We start from the raw sequence: 27,818 nt of genomic DNA, 5'->3' as shown, positions 1-27,818 counted from the left end.
ATGTATTGTAAACTCCGAGTAGATCCTAGACAAAGCTTACACAGGGCTGAAAACTCATCCTGCCCCCAAGTAACAAGCACCAGCGCTGTCACACGTTCCTCCCATCCGGAGGTGCTGGGTCTTTTTTTGCACTCCAGTCAGCCACAATGAGCAGCGGGTATGTATGTGTTGCCTACATTTTTTTTTTTGATTGCTACACAATATTTTGTTGGATTGTAGTGCTAGCAGCTGTTGTTTATTATGACATTAGCGCAATAATACGTATGTGTTTGCTGGTGGGATCGCCATTAAAGGGCCCCACATGGGCAAAACTCAAGTTTACTTTAAGCTGATCAGTTACCCTAAAAACTTTGAGGATATCCGTTCTGTTCTGTTATAGAATGGAATTTGTTGTGATAGTCTGCTGACAATGTTTCCTTTCCCCTCATGTAGATTTGTTATGGAATCATCTATGGAATGGGAGCGAAATCCCTGGGGGAGCAGATGGGGATTGAAGAAAATGATGCCGCTGCGTACATTGAATCCTTCAAGGCCAGATACAGGGGTAAGCAGGGGTTGCTTTATCCTCAGCTTCATAACGGTCATACGGTGGAGTGACTGGTATGATGGAGGGTGACAGCGGTGATGTCACGTATTATATGGCAGATGGCCGTGATAATGCTAGTACTTGAAAAATTAGGTGGGGCAGACGAAAGAGGAGGAGATCAGGATTCAGAATGATTACACCTGGGGATAATTTACACCCCCATTTTCAAATACCTCTGCAACCTTCCCCCAACTGCTAAGCTCTGCAGCCCTCTTCAACAGCTCCTTACCTCTTCATCCTCTATCCACATATAACTTCTGCACCCCTCCTCAGCTCTCACCTCTGCACTTCCTCCTCCCTTTGAGGGATGCAAAATGCACCTTTCAGAAGCTGCAGTTGGTTTCCCCCACACTGTGCATGCACTCATTTTTGGCTCTGCCTCTCTTACTTGCAGTAGCAGCTAGATCATCTGACAGGGGTGTCAGCAGCCCCGAGAGGAGTGGGAGCCATCAGGAGAGGTACATTGTCACTTGAAAACACAGAAGCCGGGCTTCTGTATTTCCAAGCGACAACACAGAAGCCGGGCTTCTGTATTTCCAAGCGACAACACAGAAGCCGTGCTTCTGTATTTCCAAGCGACAACACAGAAGCCGGGCTTCTGTCTTTCCAAGCGGCAACACAGAAGCCGGGCTTCTGTCTTTCCAAGCGACATTAGTGAGTAGTGAGCACAGGGCTGGTGCTGGCGGAACAGAGTTCCACCATGTTCCGGCTCAGAAAAAGCCCTGAATCTAAAGTTTATTGTAATGTGTGGTATTGAGGGGGAGGTAAATGGCACTGCCTGGTGATCCAAAAAAACTGAGTGGTAATAAATGGTAAATACACAATTAATGGCAAAAATAAAATAAAGGTGTTCTCATGCAATAAATATATAGTAGCAACCTCATAAATAATAAATATAAAGTAATAAACCGCACCTTGTATGTAACGCAATGATACATAAATTAAAGTGAACAATGCGCATACAACCTTGGCAAAAAAAATCTCACCCCACACTAGCTCGATAGTAGACTCTCGATCATCAAAAAATATTTTAAATATAACAATGAAAAACTGAATAAAGTGACTCATTGTTATATTTGTGCAAATAATTCAATAATCCAGGAAAAAGATACATATAAAAGGTGACTCAGTGCTAATACAAAAAATATCCATATAAGCGCGCATATACATGTATGAAAAAATATATTAAAAAAGTGATTCAGTGCAAATCCAGAAACCAGTCACATATAAAAGGGGACTCAGTAGTTATATCAAAATGTCCATATAAGTGCACATGTAAAAAGTCCTTGATAATCTCCAAACGTGGCTGGTGTAAGTGATAAATCACTTGTGCTCCCTTCACTCCCAGGACCGCACTCACCAGATATGGTAACCCCAGCAGGGGTAATAAACTTTCTGTAGTTTAGAGGATGTGGCTCATATGAGTATCCGCTGATGGACCCCAGCTCCTATAAGTATCCACAGAAGGACCCGTATACCGTAGACAGTGTGCATAAATGTATGCTCATGATATGTAGGAAGAAGAGAGGGGCTGAAGTAACATCGTAAAATCCAAAAAGTTTATTAAAAATCACACTCGCAATGGTAAAATCAATACAGGCAAAATCAAGGAAGATTAATTCCTCCGCTTTCCGGGTGGACTAGGAGCGCTTGTGTTCCAAATTCCAGAAGCGTTCCAAACTCCGGAAGTGCGTTCCACAAGGGGGGAAATGACGCAATGACACTACTCGTTTCGTCGATGTGACTTCATCAGGAGAAGCCTGATTGTAATATGTATGTTGATCCTAACATTGGACCAAGTTGGACATTACTTTGGAAATAAATTCATGCCTAATCTTTAGCTTTAACCCCACTGGGTGAAACGCATCAAAAGGTCATGACTGGCCCAGCAGAACATCTCTGACCTAATATGCCATTAAAGTTAATGAAAAAATACAGTGGCGTGCAGCTTATGTATTTGTATGCCTGAGAAGTATTTGCAAACCAAAACAAACCACCCACCCACCCACCCAATCACACCACTAGGGAGGGGTTATTAACACAACACAAAGGCAGCCATGTGCAGAAGCTACACTGGCCAACCAGTAATCACTTTCATCTATTCAGCATTCCTTTATCTGAAAAAGTAATACAAAAGGGCAGTAAAGCTAAAATTCGGACTTTGTTTATATAAATGGGTGATGAGTTCCGGATCTGTACAAATTCTGAGACTCTCCATGGTTGCAATCTGTTATCTATGTTGTCAGACATGTTGGGCTTAGCAGGGACTGCCTGCAGTTTTCCCCTTTTAGGCTTCGTTGCACCTTCCATGCTCAAAATGCATCATTAAACGCACACTGATCAGGTATGGTATTTAAAGGGGAGCAATACAGCTGCCAGCAGAAAATTGGGAGCTCTTCACGCATGTAATTACAGATATCTGAACTGTACCATTGTATATAAAGGTGCAGAACCGCATTGCTGGTTTACGTGTGGTCTGCAGGGGCCGTAAATGAGGAAGCCGGAGTGGAAACTCTGGGCAGGAAACTTGCTGTGTGCTGGAAATTTTCTTCCCCGGTAACAGAACTTTGCCAGGAATGTCTTCAGTTCTGGAATGTTTGCACACATCTGGAAATATCATTTGCTTCTTTCATATACAGTATCTCACAAAAGTAAGTACACCCCTCACATTTTTGTAAATATTTTATTCTATCTTTTCATGTGACAACACTGAAGAAATGACACTTTGCTACAATGTAAAGTAGTGAGTGTACAGCTTGTATAACAGTGTAAATTTGCTGTCCCCTCAAAATAACTCAACACACAGCCATTAATGTCTAAACTGCTGGCAACAAAAGTGAGTACACCCCTAAGTGAAAATGACAAAATTGAGCCCAAAGTGTCAATATTTTGTGTGGCCACCATTATTTTCCCAGGACTGCCTTAACCCTCTTGGGCATGGAGTTCACTAGAGATTCTTCCACTCCTCCATGATGACATCACGGAGCTTGTGGATGTTAGAGACCTTGCGCTCCTTCACCTTCCATTTGAGGATGCCCCACAGATGCTCAATAGGGTTTAGGTCTGGAGACATGCTTGGCCACTCCATCACGTTTACCCTCAGCTTCTTTAGGAAGGCAGTGGTCATCTTGGAGGAGTGTTTGGGGTCATTATGTTGGAATACTGCCCTGCGGCCCAGTCTCTGAAGGGAGGGGATCATGCTCTGCTTCAGTATGTCACAGTACATGTTGGCATTCATGGTTCCCTCAATGAACTGTAGCTTCCCAGTGCCGGCAGCACTCAGCCCCAGACCATGACACTCCCACTACCATGCTTGACTGTAGGCAAGACACTCTTGTCTTTGTACTCCTCACCTGGTTGCTGCCACACACGCTTGACACCATCTGAACCAAATAAGTTTATCTTGGTCTCATCAGACCACAGGACATGGTTCCAGTAATCCATGTCCTTAGTCTATTTGTCTTCAGCAAACTGTTTTTGGGCTTTCTTGTGCATCATCTTTAGAAGAGGCTTCCTTCTGGGACTACAGCCATGCAGACCAATTTGATGCAGTGTGCGGCGTATGGTCTGAGCACTGACAGGCTGACCCTCCACCCCTTCAACCTCTGCAGCAATGCTGGCAGCACTCATACGTCTATTTCCCAAAGACAACCTCTGGATATGACGCTGGGCACTCAACTTCTTTGGTCGACCATGAGTGGAACCTGTCCTGGTAAACCGCTGTATGGTTTTGGCACTGTGCTGAAGCTCAGGGTCTTGGCAATCTTCTTATAGCCTAGGCCATCTTTATGTAGAGCAACAATTCTTTTTTTTCAGATCCTCAGAGAGTTCTTTGCCATGAGGTGCCATGTTGAACTTCCAGTGACAAGTATGAGGAAATAAGAGGGATAACACCAAATTGAACACACCGGCTCCCCATTCACACCTGAGACCTTGTAACACCAACGAGTCACATGACACCGGGGAGGGAAAATGGCTAATTGGGCCCAATTTGGACATTGTCACTTAGGGGTGTACTCACTTTTGTTGCCAGCAGTTTAGACATTAATGGCTGTGTGTTGAGTTATTTTGAGGGGACAGCAAATTTACACTGTTATACAAGCTGTACACTCACTACTTTACATTGTAGCAGTCATTTCTTCAGTGTTGTCACATGAAAAGATAGAATAAAATATTTACAAAAATGTGAGGGGTGTACTCACTTTTGTCAGATACTGTATAACACATGGTGACCTTGATCCATCACTGTCTGTATGGGAGAACAGTGTCCACTCCCAGCAGAGGCTTCTCCCTGGATCAGAGCAGTAAAGGCTATAACTCCTCTCCCGACAGGGATTCAGAGGTTCCTGAAGGAGACGGTGAAGAACTGCACCAGCAGAGGCTTCGTACAGACCATCCTAGGACGCCGCAGGTACCTGCCTGCCATCAAAGACTCAAATCACCACGCCAGGGCTCATGTGAGTACAGCCGAGGACCCCCACGGCCTCTTTGAGGTCACTCCAATTATTTCACTTTGGAGATTAACTATTCAGCAAATTCACATTTTTAAAGTGTAATTCCAGTCAAAACCTAACTAAGCTTGAATCTACTTCAGCCCCCATTCTAAGCCTATTCTATCTACCCTGTAAAAGGAAAGACGTCAATACTTACCTATTCTGAAGTAGCTCCGGTCTGGTCACATGATCGGCTCCCAGCTGTGGCTTCAGTGTAGGGGAGGGACGGCTGACATCAGCTTCCCCATAGTAAGCCTGTGGATGACGTCATCACGCAGGTGTCAGCGATCTCTCCTCTACACTGAAGCCGACCAATGGGGAGATCGTGTGACCGGAGCGACTTCAGAATAGGCAAATATACTGATCTTTCCTTTTACAGGGTAGATATAATAGTCTTAGAATGTGGTGGGGATAGATTTAAGCCTAGTTAGGTTTTGACTGAAATTACACTTTGAAAACTTTCTGTAGTGAACTGACAACACTGCCCCAGCTGCACTGAAATCCTAACCAGCCTTCCCAAGCACATAAATGAGGAAAGCAGAAGGGATTAAAGGATGGGGGGGGTGGATATAGAGATGGGTGGGGATGAGGAGAAGGGTAAGTGCCTTGTAGTCCAGCAGGGAACAACTGGACAATTGGTGACAACATTACTGTAGATCAGGGGCCTCTAAACTATATTGCTCAAGGGCTCCATCTGGCCCACAACAAAGATTTTACCCAACCCACAGCAAATCTGATGTTATAGGGGGACTTCTGATGAAAAGAGGGGTCTGATGTGAAGGGGGGGGGGAGGGTTGATGTGAAAAGAGGGTTGTAATGTAATGAGGGGCTTTGATGTAAAAAGAGGGTTGTAATCAGGAGCTTCTGATGCAAAAGGGGGGCTCTGATGTGATGGGGGGGGGGGGGCTTCTGATGCCAAAGGGTGACTCTGATGTTATGGGGTGGCTTCTGATGCAAAAGCGTAACTCTCATGTGATATGGGGCTTCTGATGTGACGGGGTGGGGGGGGGGTGGTGGCTTCTGATGCAAAAGGGTGACACTGATGTAAGATATAAAATGTGGCCCTTTGGATTATAGTGCAGCAGGGACAGAGTTGTCTGCTAACCGTAGGACGTTAGGAGATCACTGGATTTCTGGCAGATCAAAGGTATTTTTCTGCAGCATTTTTAGAGATGTAAAACGCTGTGAACTCTGCATGTTTTAGAGGTGTACAGATTATTTTTTGTATTTTATCACTTTAAGGCTGTGCAGGTCTCAGCTCCCATCATGCATTGAGAGCTGCCCATTCCTTTAGTAAGCCATGCTGTTTGCATGTTAAGGAAGTGAGCTGGGCTCAGACACAGTTTTTTTTTATAAAGGTGTCCGATTCTGGATTGCTTGTTTAGCATCGCTCTCATTGCATGCAAATGAAGAAAGTTTTGATGTGGTTATAATGAGGGATTTTATTGGCTCTGCATATCGGCACACAACGATCTCCTTTCCGTCCCCCTGGTTGTTTGTAGAATTGACAGAGGCCTGTGGAGCCCGATTAGCTGGTTGGTGATGTAAGTAGAGGTTTACTGTAAATCTGATATGAAATGTGTTTTTTTCTTATGTCAGGCGGAGCGACAAGCAGTGAACACGACGGTCCAAGGATCGGCCGCTGACATTGTCAAAACCGCCACCGTGAACATCCAGAAACGCCTGGAAGCCGCTTTTCCTTCAGTACCCAAATCGCACCGACACCGCGTGCAACCGCGGCCTGCAGGTAGGAATTCTGGGAGCCTCCATGTCACGGATGTCTGACAGGAACACAAATGGCTGATATACAAGCAAAGGGGGAGGGGGGTGTAGGGGAGAGCAGCAGCTGCCCAGAGCAATAATCCGCTTTTAGATAGTAACGAAGAATCTGGTTGCCATGGGTAAATGCCGCAGCTTTCTTTCCCCAAAGATTTCATGCTTCCAACTATTACAGACCGCAAGCGCATCCGTGGGTATCTGGGACAATTTTATAAAGTTCTGCCCCTTCATATACAGGGCATCATATACAGGGCATTATATACAGAACATAACTTCTCTTTCGTTCATTGACGGACACAGCTCCTTATCTTCTTGACAGTTGGGTTATGTAGCCCCCTACAGCAGTAGGACACTAGGCAGGAAAAAACTTGACAACGTCTATGGGGCAGTCCCAGGGGGTATACTCCTACTCTCAGCTATAGGCATTCAGTTTTTTTTTGCCTAGTCAGGAGTAAGGACCTAGTTCCTTGCTGGGATCTCTATTCCTGGCAATTTTTTTCCTTTTTAATTGGATTTTTTTTTTCTTATCATTATTATTTGTTATTTTGTTCCTGCGAGAATCTACGATGGACTGGATAATCTAGATCCAGAGGGTCCCCCCCCAGTCTGGCCAGCGAACGTGCGGCGGCCTCAGCTCCGCGCTAGGTTGGCAGCAACATAGCCCCACTGGACTAGGCAGGCCTGCGAGTTAAACGTCTCGTGAGGACACATAGGACCTGGCCTCGGCCTGAGTCGCAGCATTCCTCCTGGCCGACTGCCACCCACATTCCGATGGAGCGGTGGTCTGTCAGGAGCGGTGCCCACCCTATTCCTGGTATGGTAAGTAGCTGTCCCCTCTCTACCCCTGGAGGGTTTTGGGCTGGACGTGGGTCTCTCCCTAGGACAGTGGAACCCCCGAGTTCCCCTCTCTCCCCCCAGCCCCTCTAAAATCTCGGTGGTCAGTGTGGGTCACCACGCCCCCCTGGGCTGGGGGAGCGGATGTTTTGGCATCGGCGGGTCAATGCCTCACGCGGCCGAATCCGGCCTAAAATTTAGGCCGCAGCCTCCTGGATGGGAGGGGGCGGTGGGGGCCACCGCCCCCTCCCATCCAGGAGGCTGCGGCCTAAATTTTAGGCCGGATTCGGGGCAGTGAGCCTGGCTGGGATCAGTGCACTTGCAGGTGGGCCTCCACACAAATTGATGCCGCGGCTGGTGGCCTACTAGACCAGGCGGCCAGCTTGGCGCCTCCCTTGGAAGGGGTGGCACTGTGGGGGCGGTTTATTTTTTGATGGCAGTCATGCCGCCATTATTATGGAGGGCACCTGTCCCTTTTTAGTGCTACGGGACGATCAGGGTACCCTGCCTGCACATCCGCACCACGGCGGACGGCCACCTCTTAAGGGGGCTATTTCCTATTGTGCGGACCTCCTATGGATGGGTTTAGAGGGTGACCCCCCCCTTTTTTTTTTTTTTTTTTTTCCGGGGTCCAGGTTCTCCATTCGTGGTCCTTGGTCAGTGTTCCCCTTGCGGAATCGCAGTCGGCAGCCCTCCCCTGATTGTTGTGTTTTCCGAGTGACCTTCCCTTCCCCTGCCTTATCTGTCCATCAGATCCTAAATCTGTTTCGGCCACTGCAGACAAGAGTCACCCTACTGCGTCTGCTTCCACACACCCTGAGTGCTCAGAAAGTGAGGATGTTTTCTGTTCTCCTGTAGCCGTGCATGAAAAGGTGCTGGTGGATGCACTGATTGTGTCAGTGTGGGAAATTTTAAACATGGCAGAGATTCTACGTCAGAGGTGCCGGTCCCTTTTGGCACCACAGGCCCTCCACAGTGGGGGGGGATGTTCCCCTTTCCCATTTTCCCGCTTCCTTTGACTGCATTGTCACAAAGCAGTGGGGTTGTCCAAAACGCACTCTTGTGGTTCCTAAGCGTTTTGCTGTACGGTATCCTTATAAGGATTCCCTGCTTAAAACGTGGACAGTCCCACCTGTAGTGGACTCGCCAGTTTCCAGGTTAAATAAGCTACCTTAATTCCGGATGAGGCTTCCCCGGCCTTTAAAGATTCGGTTGATAGGAGAGCGGAGGCTCTGGCCCGTCATATGTTCACTGTGGCTGGTTTTGCACTTAGGCCGGTACTTACTATTTCCCTGGTGTCTCAAACTCTGACCGAGTGGGCTAAAATTGAATACTGGGACCTGGAAGGGAAACCGCTTCCCCCTGTCTTTGCAGAGCTGGCAGATCAGTTGGTCCAGGGGCTACAGTTTATCTGTGATGCCTCTTTGGATGCGGCTCCTTTGATTTCTAGGCTGTCTGTATTAGCAGTGGTCCTTCAGCGTATTATCTGGCTGAAATGCTGGTTTGCAGACCAGAATTCTAAGAAGGCCTTATCTGATCTCCCCTTTGTAGGGGATCCCCTGTTTGGAGCTTCCTTGGATCACATCATTAAGGGTCTCACAGGGGAGGAAGAGTACTCTTCTTCTGCAGGCTACCAAGGGCGAGGAGCTTTTCGTCCACCAGGCAAGGGATCTAAGCCCTTCAGGGTCTCCACCGGAGGTTCCAAGAGGACCTGGTCTGGCAAGCCACGAGTGGGCTCTTCCAGACCTGCGGACATGGCTTCCTCTGCACGAAGTGGTGCCTTCACCCGTATCTGGGGTGGGGGGGAACATCTTTGCTGGTTTCCGGATCTGTGGACCTCCCTGGTACAGTACAACAAGGTCATTCAGTCCGGCTACAAGATCGAGTTTCGGTCTTATCCCCAAGAAAGGTTCTTCCCTTTCAACCTGCACTTGTCCCCAGATTGCTTACGGGGTCTCTTTGGGGCAGTGCAAGACTTGTTACTTCAAGGGGTGATTGTCCCGGTTCCGACTTCGGAAGGTTTTCAGAGGTTTTTCCCAGGAAGGAAGGCAAGCTATGTCCAATTCTGGACCTCAAGGCACTAAACTGCTTTGTGCGGGTACAGAAGTTCCAAATGATGTCCATTCGCACGGTAGCGGCGTCCCTACATCAGAGGGATTTTCTTGCTTCTATCGACATCAAGGATGCCTACCTTCACATTCCAATATGTGCCCGTCACCAGCACTTCCTCTGCTTTGCCGCGGGCGAGGATCATTATCAATTTGTGCATTACCTTTTTTCTCACGCCTTCGCTCCTCAGGACTTCACAAAACTGTTGGCCCCGGTGCTAGCATTGTTGCGTCAGTGGGGGATCGCAGTACTGGTGTACCTGGACGATCTTCTTCTGCAATCAGAGTCTCCGACTGCTCTGATGGACAACTTGGAGATTACTCTGTGTACTCTGAGGGAGTTCCGTTGGATTCTGAACCTTCAGAAGTCTGCTCTGGTTCCATCCACAATACTGGACTATCTGGGTCTGGCTCTGCACTCGGCCTAAGCCAGAGTGTTTCTTCCTCTGGAAAAACTCCACCAGTTTCTGTTGTCCAGCAGACGGTCATCCTTCAGGGCTTGCATGCGGGTGTCTGATGGTGTCTTCCTTTGAGGCGATTCCATTTGCACAGTTCTGGTGAAATGGGGGAGGAATCCAGTCTCTAGAGGTGGCTTTGTTTTCCGGCACTTCGACAGGGAAAATTCTTTCTCCCCCTGTACTGGATGGTTGTCACCACAGATACCAGTCTGTCTGCGTGGGGAGGCGTCCTCGGCACAGATTGTGCTCATGGGGTCTGGCCTCTGGAAGAGTCCAGACTGCCAATCAATGTACTGGAACTTCGAGCGATCATTGGACAATTCGTCTTCAGGGGTGTCCGGTACAAATTCAATCAGACAATGCCACGACCATGGCCTATGTCAATCACCAAGGGGGCACAAGGAGTGTCCTGGCGGCTTAGGAAGTAGCCGGCATTCTAAGGTGGGCATAACGATCGTTCCAGCCATCTCTGCTGTACTCTTTCCATGGAAGGTACAAGAGGTTTGTGGCACAGTCTCGGGATCCTCTGGCCGATGCCACAGACCCATTAGTGGCTCCTGGGAGTCAGTATTGTCTGCTTTATGCCTTCCCCCCTCTCAAACTGCTGCCAAGACTCCTATGCAGGATCAAGGCTGAAGGGATTCCAGTCAATCTAATTGCTCCAGACTGACCTCGCCGGTCTTGGTACACCAATCTGGTACGGCTTGTCGCTGATGCTCTTTGGAGACTTCTTCTCAGGGGTGATCTGCTGTTCCAAGGGCCAATCTTCTATCCTGCTTTACAGTCGCTGGCTTTAACGGCGTGGCTGTTGAAAGCCAGGTGCTGAAGGATAAAGGTTTGTCTGAATCGGTGATTCCTACGCTGTTAAAGGCTAGAGACTCCGCTAGGAAAGATCTACCCTTGTACATGGAAGACGTCCATTGCATGGTGTGAGTCTCTTGGGGTTCTCCCTCGCTTCTTTTCGGTGGCTCGGATCTTGGCTTCCCTCCAACGGGGGGTTGAGCAGCACCTGGCCTTGAGTACCATCAAGGGCCAGGTTTCGGGCCTTGGCGGTTTTCTTTTCTTTTGTTGAAGCCCAGAGCCCCTTAAACAGCTGTAATTAATAAAGCAGAACTAAACCCATAAATTTAACAGTTTTAAAAAACAGTTACATTCCTGGGAAACCGTCAAATGGCTGGTGTCATAACTGATCACCCGAACAGTTGCAGATCAAACAGAAGCAGCTTCATTGGCTGTAAAGGATAGGAGGGTTTAATTTCGCTTTAAGGCTGTCAACAGATCGGCCTCTATAAACTCAGTAGTACCTAAAAATGGAGAGCAACTGAGCATATGCAAAGCAGGATGAAAAGGTGTATTACTGGATTTAAAAAAGTATAGACAATAATGTTTTACAAATCTATACCTGCAAAAGGGGACAGCCTGAAGAGATCTAGCAGGACTTAATTTTCTGACTAAAGTTCCACTTTAAACTGTAAGTTCCGCTTTATGATTTACTGCTGCTCGGGGGCTCTGGGCTTCAGCAAAATGGCCGCCTCCAGCAAGAAGAAACAGGAACAATGCTGGAGGCAATTTACAGCACTCACTAATTTTGGTAGCATGATTATTAATGTGGAATGTATGTTCCTAGCTAAAGAACATGTCATGAGTAAAGTTCATCTTTAAAACTCCCATACTGTACACCTTATTTTCTGTTCTTCCATTTGGTAGGGATGCGATCCTTCCCAAAAAGGACAGCATTTGTTTCTGAATTTATAACCACAATGACTCATGTGATGCCATAGGTGTTATAAGGATGCTACAACACGTTTCTTTTTTGTAGTGCAACTTAACCACTTGCCTACTGGGCACTTAAACCCCCTTCCTGCCCAGGCCAATTCTCCACATTCAGCGCGGTCGCACTTTGAATGACAACTGCGCGGTCATGCAACACTGTACCCATATGAGATTTTTATCATTTTTTTCAAACAGAGCTTTCTTTTGGTGGTATTTAATCACTACGGGTTTTTTTTTTTTTTTTTTTGCTGAACAAACAAAAAAAGACAGAAAATTTAGAAAAAAAAAAAGTTTTTATAGTTTGTTATAAAAATTTTGCAAACAGGTAATTTTTCTCCTTCATTGATGTGCGCTGATGAGGCGGCACTGATGGGCCCTGATAGGCTGTACTATTGGGCCCTGATAGGCTGTACTGTTGGACCCTGATAGGCTGTACTGTTGGGCCCTGATAGGCTGTACTGTTGGGCCCTGATAGGCTGTACTGTTGGGCCCTGATAGGCTGTACTGTTGGGCCCTGATAGGCTGTACTGTTGGGCCCTGATAGGCTGTACTGTTGGGCCCTGATAGGCTGTACTGTTGGGCACTGATAGGCTGTACTGTTGGGCCCTGATAGGCTGTACTGTTGGGCCCTGATAGGCTGCACTGTTGGGCATTGATAAGGCAGCACTAATGGGTGGCACTCATGGGCACTAATAGGTGGCACTGATGGGCAATGATAGGCACTGGTAGGTGACACTGATGAGTGGCACTGGTGAGCACTGATAGGTGGCACTGGAGGCACAAATAATTCCTTTCCTCTTTGAGACCGATGTCCCTCTGACAGCACCGTTTTTTTTTTTTCCTCCTCACACTGTCAGTGTGAGGAGGGAAAAAAACAGCTGATCACCGGCTGCTGTTTACTTTACATGATCAGCTGTCATTGGATGACAGCTGATCACGTGGTAAGGGGGCGGGATTGCCCCCGATCTCAGATCCGTGATCAGGCGAGTCTTATGGACTCACCGATCACAGAGCGAGCCGGGCCCGCTCCACAGGGGAGGACGTAGTTGTACGCCCCCCCGGCAATCTAGGTCCGCGCTGTAGCCGTCATTCGGCTATAGCGCGGGCGCCATCTAGTTAAAGAGGAACAGCAGTCTGCTCACATAATTTGTAATAAAAACCTATTTGCCATTCTGCCAACCACTTTGCATATTATTTTATACATACTGTGATTCTGTATTTGCCAAATATGCTGCAGAAATCTCCCTCCACTGTGTCTGGCTGCAGCCATTTTAACTGTGGGGAGCTGAAGCTGCTGACCACTTCCTGGATTTTCACATACAAACAGAGCATTGCAGCTCTCATTGGCCCTCCTATGACTCATCCCTCCTCACTTGCTGGCAAACTCTCACAAGAGAGAGCTGTGCATGATGTCATTAGCCTGGTCCTAGCTATTACCAGACAAGAAGTGGGCTGTATAAGGTATTTACTGCCAGAAAAAAAAAGTTTTACTATTCAAAGTTAACCGGTTGCCGACCGCCGCAAGTACATATACTGCGGCGGTCAGCCCCGGCCAGGCAAAGTGACGTAGGGGTACGTCACTTGCTTGTGAGCCAATAGCGGGCGGGCGGGCGCCCGCCCGCCCGCCCTGGCTCGTTCCCTAGGAAGTCCGTGCGTGTGACTGGCGGACCCGATGTCCGCCGGTCACTCGGCGATCGGCGGTGGAGAAGGGAGAAAGGCAGGCGGCTAATGTAAACAAGCCGCCTGTCATTCTCCCCTGTGTAGGAATAGTGATCATACGGTTCTACTATGTAGGACCGTTGATCACTGTTCCTACACCAGTAGCCATGTCCAATCACAGTTAGAAGCACGCCCCTAGGGACACACTTAACCCCTCCTTCCCCAATAAAGTTAACCCCTTCCCTAACAGTGTCATTTTGCAGTAACAGTGCATATGTATAGCACTGATTACTGCAGTAATGTCACTGGTAACCCCAAAAGTGTAAAAAATGTCAGTTAAGGGTCCGATCTGTCCACCGCAATGTCGCAGTCCCGCAAAAAAAATCGCAGATCGCCGCCATTACGCGTTAAAAAAAAAACACCAAAAATGACAAAAATCTTTCCCTTAGTTAGTAAACGCAATAACTTTTGCACAAACCAATCAAAATACGCTTTTTGCGATTTTTTTTTTTTTTTTTTTACCAAATATAGGTAGCATAAAACAAATTGGCCTAACATGTTAAAAAAATTTGATTTTTACTTTTTTTTTTTTTTTGGGAATTTCATATAAAAAAATTTGAAAAATATTGTTATTTTTGCAAAATTGACGCTCTTTTTTGTTTATAGCGCAAAAAGTAAAAATTGCACAGGTGATCAAATACCACCAAAAGAAAGCTCTGTTTGTGGGAAAAAAAGGACGTAAAATTCGTTTAGGTACAGCGTCGCACGACCGCGCAATTGTCCGTTAAAGTCACGCAGTGCCGAATCGCAAAAAACTCCCTGGTCGGAATGGGGGTAAAATCTTCCGGGGCTTAAGTGGTTAAAACAACAAGGGCAGAAGATTTAATAGATGGAAAGATAAAAAACAAGTGACTGAAGAGCCACTTTGAGTCCCAGCTGGTGCCAACCGAGGGGTGAGCCAGCCGATGTGCACGGGCTGCCAAACTGAGAATGGTGAACCCGAGCTGCATTATACCACAGAAGACTTGCACATTGGAGGGAAGGACATTCCTATCGGTCTCCCTTCAGAAAGGGTTATTTGAATACCCTGAAATGTTGGGATTAGGGACTCTGATTGCTATGTTTTGCTAATTGTCTCTGTCTTTTTCTACTCTGTATTATTGCTTGTATATGCCTCTCTTGTATGTGTACCTTTGCTGCTGTATACTGAAGCTGTCCTGTGACATGTATGCACTAAAACATCTTCGTTGGATACATTCTTTTGATTCTTCTATTAACCACTTGCCGACCGCCCCACGCAGATTCACTGCGGCCGGCAGCTCGGCTGCGTATAATTACATGATTATGTGCATGTGGCCTTGGCGGCGCGCGCGCCCCGCCGGAGCCGCGCTCCCGCTGTGATTAGACACAGCGGCAGCCAGACTGCTGGAGAAGCGGGCTCGATCGCCACCGGCCTCCTGCAATCTTCGGGGAAACTGACAGGAGAGCCGTCTGCCTATGTAAACAAAGCAGGCAGCTCTCCTGTCAGACAGGCACAGTGAGATTGTGTGTCTCAGCTAAGCTCACTGATCTCTGTGTGCCTGTCACAGAGCCCCCCCCCCCCCCCACAGTAAGTAAACACATTTAGGCTCACACCAAACCCCTTGATCACCCCCAGTATTAACCCCTTCCCTGCCAGTGTCGTGTCATTTATACAGTAACAGTGCATATTTTTAGCACTGATTACTGTAGTAATGTCGCTGGTCCCCAAAAAGTGTCAAGAATGTCAGTCAGGGGTCCGATCTGTCCACCGCAATGTCGCAGTCCTGCTAAAAATCGCTGATCGCCGCCATTACTAGTAAAAAATAAAAAAAATGTATCCCTTAGTTTGTAAACGCGATTAACTTTTGTGCAAACCAATTTATATACGTTCTCTGGGATTTTTTTTTTTACCAAAAATATGTAGCAGAATACAAATTGGCCTAAACTGATAAAAAAAAAATAATTGATTTTTAATAAATGTTTTTATTGGGAATGTTTTATAGCAGAAAGTAAAAAATATATATTTTTTTATTTTTTCAAAATTGTCGCTCTTTTTTTTTTTTTGTGTTTGTTTATAGCGCAAAATCTATAAAACGCAGAGGTGATTAAATACCACCAAAAGAAAGCTCTATTTGTGGGGAAAAAAGGACATCAATTTTATTTTGGTACAGCGTCGCATGACCGCGCAAATGTCAGTTAAAGCAACACGGTGCCAAATCGCAAAGAAAATGGCCTGGTCTTTAACCACTTGCCGACTGCGCACAGTATATTTACTGCGGCAGTCGGCCCTGGCCAGGCAGAGTAACGTAGATCTACGTCACTCGCCTGTCACTCCTTCTAGAGCCAATAGCGGGCGAGCGCGCGCCCGCCGAGGCTCGTTCACGGAGGAGTGCGGGAGTGTGACTGGCGGACCCGATGTCCGCCGGTCACACTACGATCGCCGGTACAGCGGGAGAAAGACAGAGCGGCTTATGTAAACAAGCCGCCTGTCAGTTCTCCCTGTGTAAAAATGAAGATCAAACGGTTCTACTATGTAGAACCGTTGATCTTTTTTTTTACACCAATAGGAATGTCCCACTACAGTTAGAAGCACGCCCCTAGGACACACTTAACCCCTCCCTCTCCAATACAGTTAACCCCTTCCCTGCCAGTGTCATTTTTGCAGTAACAGTGCATATATATAGCACTGATTACTGCAGTAATGTCACTGGTACCCCCATAAGTGTCAAAAATGTCAGTCAAGGGTCCGATCTGTCCGCCGCAATGTTGCAGTACCGCAAAAAAAATCGCAGATCGCCGTCATTACTCGTTAAAAAAAAAAAACACCAAAAATGACAAAAATCTTTCCCTTTGTTAGTAAACGCGATAACTTTTGCGCAAACCAATCAAAATACGCTTTTTGCAATTATTTTTTTTTACCAAACATAGGTAGCGTAAAACAAATTGGCCGAAAATGTTAAATTTAGATTTTTACATTTTTTTGGGGGGGAATTTCATATAAAAAAAGTGAAAAATATTGTTATTTTTGCAAAAAATTACGCTCTTTTTTTGTTTATAGCGCGTGATCAAAAAATCGCACAGGTGTTCAAATAACAACAAAAGAAAGCTCTGTTTGTGGGAAAAAAAGGACGTCAAATTCGTTTAGGTACAGCGTCGCACGACCGTGCAATTGTCCGTTAAATTCACGCAGTAAAAAAATCGCAAAAAACCCCCTGGTCTTTTAGCAGGAAAATCCTCCGGTGGTAAAGTGGTTAAGGGGGCAAATCCTTCCGGAGCTGAAGTAGTTAAACATTCATTCAGTTTATGGGTGTTTTCTCTGCACCTTAGAAAATGATTTATAAACTGACCTGTATTTTGCTGATTATGGAAAGAGCCATTTGGCATTTCTGACTTCTAAAATAAATAAATAAATAAAATAAGTTTGGGTAACATCCTTCACACAATGATGTTATCGCCATCGTAATGTCAGTGCAGCAGCGGCGATATCTAATCAGCGGCCTCCCAGGAGACGGAGCATTTAATGGGAATGACCTTGAGCTGTGACCTTGTAGTGGAAGAGCTGCTAGCAGGGGATGGAGCTGCTGCCGGCTCGCTTGTCACTTGTCAGACATGGTTCAGCGTCCCCGGATAACACAGAGATAGGGGAGGACAGCCTGCAACTCTTCATTAGCTGCCTTTATTAGTCCCAACTTCCCGCAGGGGCTAAGCCCAGTGTCTGTACATTGAGAATGGTATAGCCAGGGCTGTCCTACGACATCTATAGATAAAGGGCAATCACCGGAGGGATTCCATATACACTTAGCCAGGATAGGCTGACATACACTATATGACTTAACTTATCGTCCCCTTCAAATGTTAGAGTTCAGTTGTCTCCAGTGAAGGGTCCTGGTAATACGAGATCATAATATGACATCATAAAAATACATTGTAGACAATTGGGCTCTTCCAGCCTTGTGGTAACTCGAGTGGCCCTGACCTCAACCCTACTGAACACTGGAGATGGGCTCTGGCGTGTTGAAGATCCTAGTCCCAACCGATCTCCATGATCCTGCCATGAAGCCAACACTGCATGATGCCAATCATAGGCAGGGAGCCTTGTGGTAACTCGAGTGGCCCTGACCTCAATCCTACTGAACACTGGAGATGTACTCTGGCGTGTTCACAGATCCTAGTCCCAACCGACCAGACATTTCCTCACTGCCTGTCATTAGCGGTGTGCAGGGTTGGCTTTCCTGGTGGGGAGGTCGGTTGGGACTAGGATCCCGAACATACCTGAGCCTATCTCTACTGAACACCTTTGGGATGAATTGGAACGCTGATGGTGAGCCAGGTCTTCTCATTCAACATCAGTACCTGACCTCACAAATTGCCACAGACACCCTCCAAAATCTTGTGGAAAGTCATCCAGTAGAGCTGTAAATGGGGCAACTCCAAATTTATGTCCAGGGTTTAAAATGGGATGTCCAACAAGCTGATATAGATATGACATCATAAAAATACATTGTAGACGAATGCGCTCTTCCAGCCTTGTGGTAACTTGAGTGGCCCTGACCTCAACCCTACTGAACACTGGAGATGGGCACCTAGCAGTGTGTGCGATTATCAGACACTGCTAGGTGTGTGATAATAAATAAACAAAAAATATATCAGTATATGAATATTCGTATACAAGGACAAACCAATATAATGCCAATAAATCGCATGAAGTGAGAAAAATATTTGTGCACCATTTAAAGAGTCCAAGTGCTGTAATAAATTATTTCAATTAAATAAATATATAAACAAGGATAATAAATCACAAAGGTGATAAAAAGTGAACTGGTGCAAAATAGTGAAGCGGTATAACCCCAAAAATTAAGTAATTAATGTAAACAATGACTATTGAATAAATAGGTGTCACCAAAACATCAAATAAATATTCTTGTGTTCCTGGCATGGTGAGTAAATGTCCCCCCCCCCCCCCCCCTTCCCTGCCGGATTTTGGGGTGGACACAGGCCCCCTCCCTGGGTTGGTTGGACCCTCACACTCCAGGGTTTCCCTCTAGCCTGTTGTGACCCCCCCCTCCACATGGGGGACTGTTTGGGCCTACCTGGGACTGGGACCTCTTTTGCAGGCCTCATGGGGGGCCAGGGAGTTCGCCGTCCGCGGCACTCGACCGATTGTGCAGGGGGGGGTCCTTGGTGGGGTTTTCTGCTGCTGGATGGTGTAGATGGGCTGTTGGGGGGTCCCCCTGTGGGTCCCGATTGCTGCGTTCCCGTGCGGGGCCGCCAATTTGTTGTAGCCTCTGTCTGCTTCTATGACGACGCCCATCTTGGTACACCCGTTTTCTGCCATTTTGCGGTGGATTTTTTGCTGTGAAGGACGGTGGGAGTGCCTGGAGGCGTTCTTTTGGTGGGAGGAGCCCTCCCTTCACCCGGGCAGTTCCCTGTGTCCTTTCCTTTCCTTCAGCCACCGCTGACGCCCTCCTAATATGATTGCTATACTGGGGACAGTGAGTTATAAGGGTAGTCTCTCCCTCTCTGTGGGGGTTCATTAGCACACGCTTGACCTCCGGGGGGTGCTGTAGCGCTGTGGGGCCGCTTCCTGCAAAAAAAGAAATGTAATTTTTGTCATTTTTTTTGCAATGGACCCTGCAGGCCATTTTTTTCCACCTGACCCCCTCACGGAGGCCGCAGGGCCTTCCGGATCTCCACTGTCCATCAATGCATTTTCGGCGGTTTGGGAAGCATTTGGGCCCGGGTGGAGGTGGGAGGTGCGCTGAACCGTTTCCCCACCTACCCCTGCCTCATCTGAGTCTCAGATGCAGACGTGGGACCTCCCTGCTGGGTCTGTTACCTCGCTCCCTGTCTCCTCGGATGATGAGGATGACATTTCTACCTCCCCTGCCGCGCTTGATACAGGCGCTGGTGGATGCACTGTTTGTTTTGGTGTGCGACACCCTGCAATTGGAGGACGCAGCGGCGGCTGTGCCTGGGGCGCAGGTAGCATCTGGCACTCACATGCCATCCGGAGCAGCTTATTTTGCTAGCATGCTCATGTAGGATGGGACCATCTGAGACGGTCCCCTGGGGTGTCTAAGCGGCTGCTAGACGTTACCCTTTGGGGGAGTCTCTGGTACAGAGGACCGTTCCACTTTTGGTGGACGTACGTCTTTAGCTGAATCGGGCTACCATTGTTCCGGTGGAGGAATTCCCGTCCTTGAAGGACTTGGGGGGATAGGAGGGCACGGGCCATGGCCCGCGATCTATACTCCCTGGCATGGTCTGCACTGGGAACAGTGTTTGTTTGCCCTTGCCACGTAGACTCTGCCTGATGGGTGGAGTTCCAACGCCGTGACTTGGTGTGGGGCAAGTCCCTCTTTCCCTGGGGGAGCTGTTGGACCAGCTGGCGCAGGGGCTGCAATTCGTTTGCAATGCCGCGCTGGACGAGGCTCCTTTGTCTGGGTCTCCTGTCGGTTCGGCGGTGGATGTCCGACATATACTTGCCAGAATGTTGGTCTGCGGATCACACTTCTAAGAAGGCCTTAATGGATCTCCCTTTTCAGGGGGATCGCCTGTCTGGCACTGCCCTGGATGACATTATATAAGGTTCTTACGGGGGGGGGGAGTGCTTTTCTTCCACAGGCTAACAAGGGTAAGGGCCTTCGTCGCAGATGGGGTTCCTCCCTTTCGGCTCACAAACAGTTTCTTCTTCCCTCTGGGACAGTCGATGTGGCGAAGTCCTTCAGGACTTCCTCGGGTGTTTCCACACGACCCTGGTCTGGCGAACAAGAGATCTTTTTTTTTCCAGACCTATGGACAAGGCCTACTCGGCCTGAAGGTGCGCCCTCGCCCATCTAGGGGGGGCGTCCTTGCTGATTCTCCTACCTGCGGCTGGCCCGGATCCCAGGGTTCAGGAGGTCATACGGTCCAGTTGCAAGATCTAGTTTTTGATCCATTTTTTTCCAGTACAGTTTTCCCTTCCAATGTATGGCTGTCCCCGGATCGCTTGCAGGCGCTCTGTGGGGCAGTTCAGGCTCTGGTTCAACAAGTTGGATCTACTGGCCCTTTGATGGTTCTGTGGGGATCAAAAATTCAAGTTGGTATCGGTTTGCACAATGGTGGCTTCCCTACATCAGGGGGATTCCTGGCCTCCATAAACATCAAGCTGCCTACCTTCACATCCCGTTACGTTCGGGACACCTATGGGATCTCCGTTTTGTGCCTTGGTATCGCTTCTGCTACTAGGGTCTTCACTAAGGTTTTGGTTCCGGTCCTGGCGCTCTTGCGGCAGCGGGGCATATCGGTCCTGGTTTCCTGGCTGATCTGGTTCTCCGTTTGGGGTCCCCTACGGCGCTGACAACAGAGTTGGAAGTCACTATGAGAACTCTGGAGGAGTTCAGTTGGGTTCTGAACCTTCTGAAATCATCCCTGGTGCCTTCCATGGGACTGGACTATCTGGGCCTGACTTTGGACTCTTCGTAAAAAGGGGGGTTTCTCCCTTGGGGGGGGGACCTCTTGGAACTTCAGACTGCAGTTCGGCAGTTGCTGTCCCCCACATGGTCGTCCCTGCGGGCCTGCATGCGAGTTCTGGGACTGCTGGTGTCGTCTTTCGCCCATTCCCTCTCGGGGTTTCCCCAGATGGTAATCCTTCTCAAATGGGACTAGAATCCAAACTCTCTGGACTTACGGATCCGGCTGAGCTGGGTGACCAGGCAGTCTTGTTCTGGAATCCTTCCTCCCCTTTTTACTGGAGTCCTCGGCAGGTTCTCTGCTTCGGGAGTATGGTCCCTGGAGGATCCAGGTTACTGATTACTGTCCTGGAGCTGAGAGTGATCAGGCTTTGCCTACTTCACTGGTTCTGCAGCTGTCCGGTGCACGTTCAATCGACTACGCCTCGACCGTGGCTTATGTCTTTCACCAAGGGGGCACCAAGGGTGTCCTTGCGGCCTTGGGAGTGACCATTCTTCATTGGGCAGAGCGCCTTGTTACGGCTCTCTCTGCTGTTTCCTTTCCAGGTGTGGAAAAATTGACAGGCGGATTGCCTCAGTCGACAGGCCTTGGATGCAGGGGAATGGTCCCTGCATCCGGAGGTCTTCCAGCAGTTGTGCCTTCGTTGGGGGCACTCCAGACGTGGTCCTGTTGGCGTTGCATCTACAGGATAGTGCAGAGGTTGTGGCCCACTTCCCGGGACCCTTTGGCGGGTGCAATGGTGGCACCATGGGTTCTGTCATAGGCAAGAACATTCACTAGGTTCAACAGGAACTGTGCTGAGAAGTTTGGCATGGTCACCTGCGCAAGGCTAACGCCAGCATGGTCGTGTGTGAGTACTCACGGATGGGCCAAGGTCAGTATCAGCTGCTGTCTGCTTTTCCTCCTCTCGGGTTGCTGCCAAGAATCCTTCACAGGATCGTGGCAGAAGGGATTTCCGTCATTCTCGTGGCTCCGGACTGGCCTCACCGGGCTTGGTACGCCGACCTGATCAGGCTTACCGCTGATGCTCTTTGGAGAATTCCTTTCAGGGAGGGTTTATTATCTCCGGGGCCACTCTCCCATCCGGCTTTACGGTCATTGGCTTCCTGGCTTGGCTGTTGAAAGCCAGGTGTTGAAGGACAGATGATTGTCTGCTTCAGTGATTCCCACCCTGCGTAAAGCGCGGGAAGCGTCTTCTAGGATAATTTTTTCATCATATGAGAAAGTCGTGTATTGCGTGGTGTGAGTCTCCTTGGGCTCCCCCTCGCTCTTACTCGGTGGCCGGATCTTGGCTTCCTTCAACGGGGAGTTGATCAAAAGTTGGCCTTGACTACTGTCAAGGGTCAGGTTTCGGCTTTGGCAATTTTCTTCCAAAGGCTGTTGGCCGCCCGTTCCCTGGTGTGTAACTTCTTCCTGGGGGTGTGACACTTGGTTCTTCCCGTGCGACCTCCATCACCACCTGGGGACCTTGATTTGGTGCAGTCGGTTCTTCAAGACCCTCCTTTTGCGAGTATCGAGGGTATTCCCTGCTTACCTTATTGCAGAAGGTGGCCTTCTTGGTTGCTGTCACTCTGCACACAGGGTGTCAGCACTGGCGACATTGTCCTCACGTCCTCCCTAAATGTTGGTTCATGGGGCCAGGTGGTACTTCCTCCAGATCCGTCCTTTCCTCCAAAGGTGGTTTCTAGTGTTCACTTGCACAGGGTCATTGTATTCCCATCTTGTGTCCTAAGCCCCCTCATCCTACGGAATGTGCGCTGCATACTCTGGATAGAGTTCGGGCACTCGGGGGGGAATTGTCGACTACTGAGTCTTCCCATAAGTCGGCTTCGCTCTCTGTGCACACGGAAAAGGGCTGCCTGCGTCTGCTGCGACTATTTCCAGGTGAATCAGACAGTCGGTGGTGCAGGCTTCTTTAATTAAGGGACAAGTCCTACCTTTCCCTGTTTCAGCGCTTTCTACTCGGGCACCTAGTGCTTCCTGGGCTTTTCCCCATACAGGCATCTGTGCTTTAGGTTGCAATTCAACTACCTGGTCGTTTGTTCACACCTTTACCACATTTTGTAAGGTGGATGTGCTGGCATCTGCAGATATCTCTTTTTGGCCACAAGGTTTTATGCTGGCTGCTGTTTGGAGGGCCTTTTGGCCTTCCTTGGGGTTGTTTACTGTTTGTTTCAGGTGGGCCTCATCTTTTGTTCTGATGAGTCCTATGTTGCCTGGTCGGCTATGTTTAGACTTGGGGACTTCTTCTTTTCTGCTGTTCCCACCCCTCATTTTATGGCACTGCTTTGGGAAGTCCCTACTGATATGGATCAGAGAGAACTGCTTCCGTCAATGAACGATAGAGAAAACTGGATTCTTGACTTACCTTAAAATCCTTTTCTTTTAAGTTCATTGACGGACGCAGTACCCGCCCCTCTATTTATTTTGAGTTGGGTTGGTGTTACTTTTCTGACACTGCTTTTGATACAAAACTGACATCCTATGCAGGAAGAGAGAGGGTGTACCCCCAGGGACTGCCCATAGGCGTAGCCAGAACTTTTTCCTGCCTAGTATCCTACCCCTGTAGGGGGCAGTATAACCCTACTGATATGGATCAGAGAGAACTGCGTCCGTCAATAAACTTAAGCGAAAAGGATTTTACGGTAAGTCAAAAATATGTTTGTTTTTTTTTTGCGCTATAAACAAAAAAAAAAAAGTAACAATTCTGCAAAAAAAGTGTATTTTACGTTCTGCTATATAACATTCCCAATAATTTTTTTTAAAAAAAAATTTAATTTTTTTATCATTTTAGGCCAATTTGTATTCTGCTACATATTTTTGGTAAAAACAATCCCAATAAGTTTATGCTGATAGGTTTGCGCAAAAGTTATCACGTCTACAAACTAGGGGAAAGATTTATGTAATTTTTAGTTATTTATTTTTTTACTAGTAATGGCGGCGATCTGCGATTTTTAGCAGGATTGCAGCGGACAGACTGACTTTTTTTGGGGGACTAGTGACATTACTACAGTAATAATGACATTGACAGGGAAGGGGTTTACCCAGGGGCAATCAAAGGGTTAAGTGTATGCCAAGGGGGTACTTTCTAACTGTGAGGGGGGATGGGCTTGTGGAATCAACACAGTCAGGTGATCCTAAATAGGAGGAACACAGGGGTGTATTGATTCCAGAGAGAACAACGGTCTGCTGTGTTTAACACCGCATTATGTGCAATTGCAAGTTGATGGATCTGGGTGATGTTTCATGTTAGTCTATTCAGGCAGTGCTGCCATAGGGTTGCATTGTCCCATAGCGATTGCTCTCCCCTGTTCTGATATATTACGGTTTATGCACCTATTTTCTGTTCTATCTGCCGGCGGTGTATAAGAGTCTCTTCTGTTGTATATTCAGGACAATCGGAAAGGAGAGGAAACTCCTCCCCTCCATCCCGCGGAGCGTTCTTCATCCTGCAGCTTCATGACGAGCTCCTATATGAAGTGGCGGAAGATGATGTCATTCAGGTAATTGTCTTCTAGATCTCTAAAAAAAATAATTCTCATTCCTCATCTTTTCTGTACTCTACCGGTATGGCGGGCTGTTTCCTGATATTGGATGAAAATCAACAATGAACGGTAACCCATGGCAACTGCTCAACCATCTCACCACCAGTTTAACTACTTGACGTCCGCGCTATAGCCAAATTACAGCTACAGCGCGGACCTGAATTGCGGGGAGGGCGTACATTGATGTCATCTCGGCAACGAGCGGCCTGCGAAGTGTGCCCGGCTCGCTCTGTGATCGGCGAGTCCATGAGACTCGCCTGATCACAGATCGGAAATCGGGGCGATCCCGCCCCCTTACCGCGTGATCAGCTGTCAGCACATGACAGCTGATCATGTAAAGTTAAAAGCAGCCGGCGATCAGCTGTTTTTTTTTTTTGACAGTGGGAGGAGAAAAAAACAGCTGATCGCCAGCTGCTGTCAGAGGAACATTGGTCCCGAAGAGGAAAGGAATTATTTGTGCTCCCAGTGTCACCTACCAGTACCCACCAGTGCCATCTGCCAGTGCCCACTAGTGTTACCTATCAGTGCTCACCAGTGCCACCTATCAGTGCCCCATCATGTATCCCCTACCAGTGCCTATCATTGCCCATCAGTGCCACCTATTAGTGCCCATGAGTGCCGCCTATTAGTGCCCTTTAGCGCTGCCTACCAGTGCCCTTCAGTGCCGCCTTGTTAGTGCCACCTTATCGGTGCCCATCAATGTCGCCTATTAGTGCCCATCAGTGCAGCCTATCAGGGCCCCTCATTAGTGCACATCAATGGAGGAGAAATATTACCTGTTTGAAAATTTTTATAACAAACTATAAAAACTGTTTTTTTTTTTTTTCAAAATTTTCTGTCTTTTTTTGTTCAGCAAAAAATAAAAACCCCAGTAGTGATTAAATACCACCAAAAGAAAGCTTTATTTGTTTGAAAAAAATTATAACAATTTCATTTGGATGCAGTCTAGCATGACCGCGCAATTTAAAGTGTGACAGCGCTGAAAGCTGAAAATTGATCTGAGCAGGAGGGGAGTTTAAGTGCCCGGTAGGCAAGTGATTAATGGCGGATCAGTGAAAGGTGTCGGGATGGTTGCGGTGGGTCAGTTTCATATCCTTCTGGAATTCAGCTCTAACGCTGGCCAACCAGGTAGATGGAGGAATACCCCCCACCCCCCCAAGGGCCTTCTCGCAGACCAGTAGGCCGATTGATAAAAGTTTATCAGCATGCTCCTTAACCACTTGCCTACTGGGCACTCTCCCCCCACCCTCCTGCCCAGGCTAATTTTCAGCTTTCAGCCCTGTCACACTTTGAATGACAATTGCGGGGTCATGCAACACTGTACCCAAATGAAATTGTTATTGTTTGTTTGGGGACAAATAGAGCTTTCTTTTGGTGGTATTTTATCACCACTGGGGTTTTTATTTATTTGCTAAATGAAAAAGGCAGAAAATGTTGAAAAAAAAAAAGGTTTTCTTTGTTTCGATTATAACATTTTTTGCAAATCGGTAATTTTTCTTCTTTGCTGATGGGTGCTGGTGAGGCTGCTCTGATGGTCGCTGGTGAGGCTGCTCTGATGGCTGCTGGTGATGCCGCCATGACGGCCGCTGGTGAGGCTGCACTGATGGGTGCTGGTGAGCGCTGATGCGGCTGCACTGATGGGTGCTGGTGAGGCTGCTCTGATGGCCGCTGGTGAGGCCGCCATGACGGCCGCTGGTGAGGTTGCACTGATGGGTGCTGGTGAGCGCTGATGCGGCTGCACTGATGGGCGCTGGTGAGGCTGCACTGATAATCAAGACACAGCAGTTACAGAGCGTACCCTAGAGGGGGTGCGTGGGAGGTGCCGTTCTGGGAGGACATCTATGGACGGCCCTCCAAGAACTGGAGAGCCACACTGGCCAGAAGGGGTTAAACAGAAGTCAATCATAAGATCAACTTCTGTCTAGCAGGGCCGGCCACACACTATTCAACATTTGTCTGGTCTCTGCTAAATTGGCCATTTCCAATCAGTGTATGGCCAGTTTTTGGGACACAAGGACTGTATGGGACGCAGCCACTGCTCTAAATATGACATGCCTGTGGGTGCGCAGACCCAAATGCACCCAAAATGAGTTTGGGGACACGCACCTTCACCCGTATGGAAGCCATATAGGAAAACAGCGATGTGTCCGTGCATCCCAAAAGACAACAATGGGACTGCCTGTACGAGGATGCATACAACACCTGTGCATCCCCATTCCGACAAAACATGGCCCCTTGTACAGGGAACGCATGTAATTGCCCCACGTGAAAGAGGCCATATACATCACATATACACTTGAATACAGAGCTCTAGCAAGATAGTAATATCATCTCTCTCCTGCAGGTGGCGCAGATCATTAAGAGTGAGATGGAGAACGCAGTGAAGTTATCGGTCACTCTGAAGGTAAAGGTGAAGTTTGGCCCCAGCTGGGGGGATCTGCAGGACTTTGACCTATAGGAGGCGCTCTCTCCTGGATTCAGTTACCTGAAGACAAATAATTGCTGCTGGGTCATGGAAAGGCCTTTTTTTTTTTTTTACAGATGCCGATTTGTGATTTTGCACAGGAGATGTTGGTCTCCAGATACTTGTAGATAGTAATGAAATATATATCTGTATGTGGAATATTATATACTTTTTAAACTGTATGAATTGAACATTTTTATGTATACAGCTCATCCCAGATTGGATGTGATGAATGAATTATTATATATGTATCAGAATACATTAAATGCTGTCTATTTTCATAATCTGTGTATCTGGTGCTGCTGTAGTCCTTGTCTCATCCTTCAGCCAGCTGAAAAGTGAGCCTGTCCTGAACACATGTCAAAAATACCTAATCACATTATTTTGGGTAAATAAAATAAAAAAAAACCTTGCTCTTGCCGTAGATAGAAACTGTGGTTATGCTGCCTGTAACATTGTTTAGCATGACCAGTTTGGTGGTGGGTCAGTGATGGTCTGGGGAGGCAAATCCATGGAGGGACACACAGACCACTACAGGCTAGACAATGGCACCCTGACTGCCATTAGGTATTGGGGTGACATCCTTGGACCCATTGTCAGACCCTACGCTGGTGCAGTGGGTCCTGGGTTCCTCCTGGTGTCATGC

At 47.8% G+C, this 27,818-nt stretch overlaps 1 protein-coding gene across 1 annotated transcript in view; it reads left to right on the top strand.

Annotated features, from left to right (window-relative positions):
• The window catches only part of POLQ (DNA polymerase theta), a 161,097-nt gene extending 133,722 nt beyond the window's left edge, over positions 1-27,375 (top strand). Inside the window, exons 24-28 of the mRNA XM_082247649.1 lie at positions 433-544; positions 4,919-5,043; positions 6,679-6,826; positions 24,557-24,666; positions 27,053-27,375. Coding sequence (XP_082103775.1) covers positions 433-544; positions 4,919-5,043; positions 6,679-6,826; positions 24,557-24,666; positions 27,053-27,166 — 609 coding nt within the window. The 3' untranslated portion in view covers positions 27,167-27,375. The remainder of the gene's footprint in view (positions 1-432; positions 545-4,918; positions 5,044-6,678; positions 6,827-24,556; positions 24,667-27,052) is intronic.
• The last annotated feature ends 443 nt before the right edge of the window (positions 27,376-27,818 follow it).

Source organism: Pelophylax lessonae, assembly GCF_965119305.1.
Source record: "Pelophylax lessonae genome assembly, chromosome: 2".
NCBI classification, from domain to species: domain Eukaryota; kingdom Metazoa; phylum Chordata; class Amphibia; order Anura; family Ranidae; genus Pelophylax; species Pelophylax lessonae.
The sequence above is the reverse complement of the archived record's forward strand: the minus strand, read 5'-3'. Positions and strand labels throughout refer to the sequence as shown.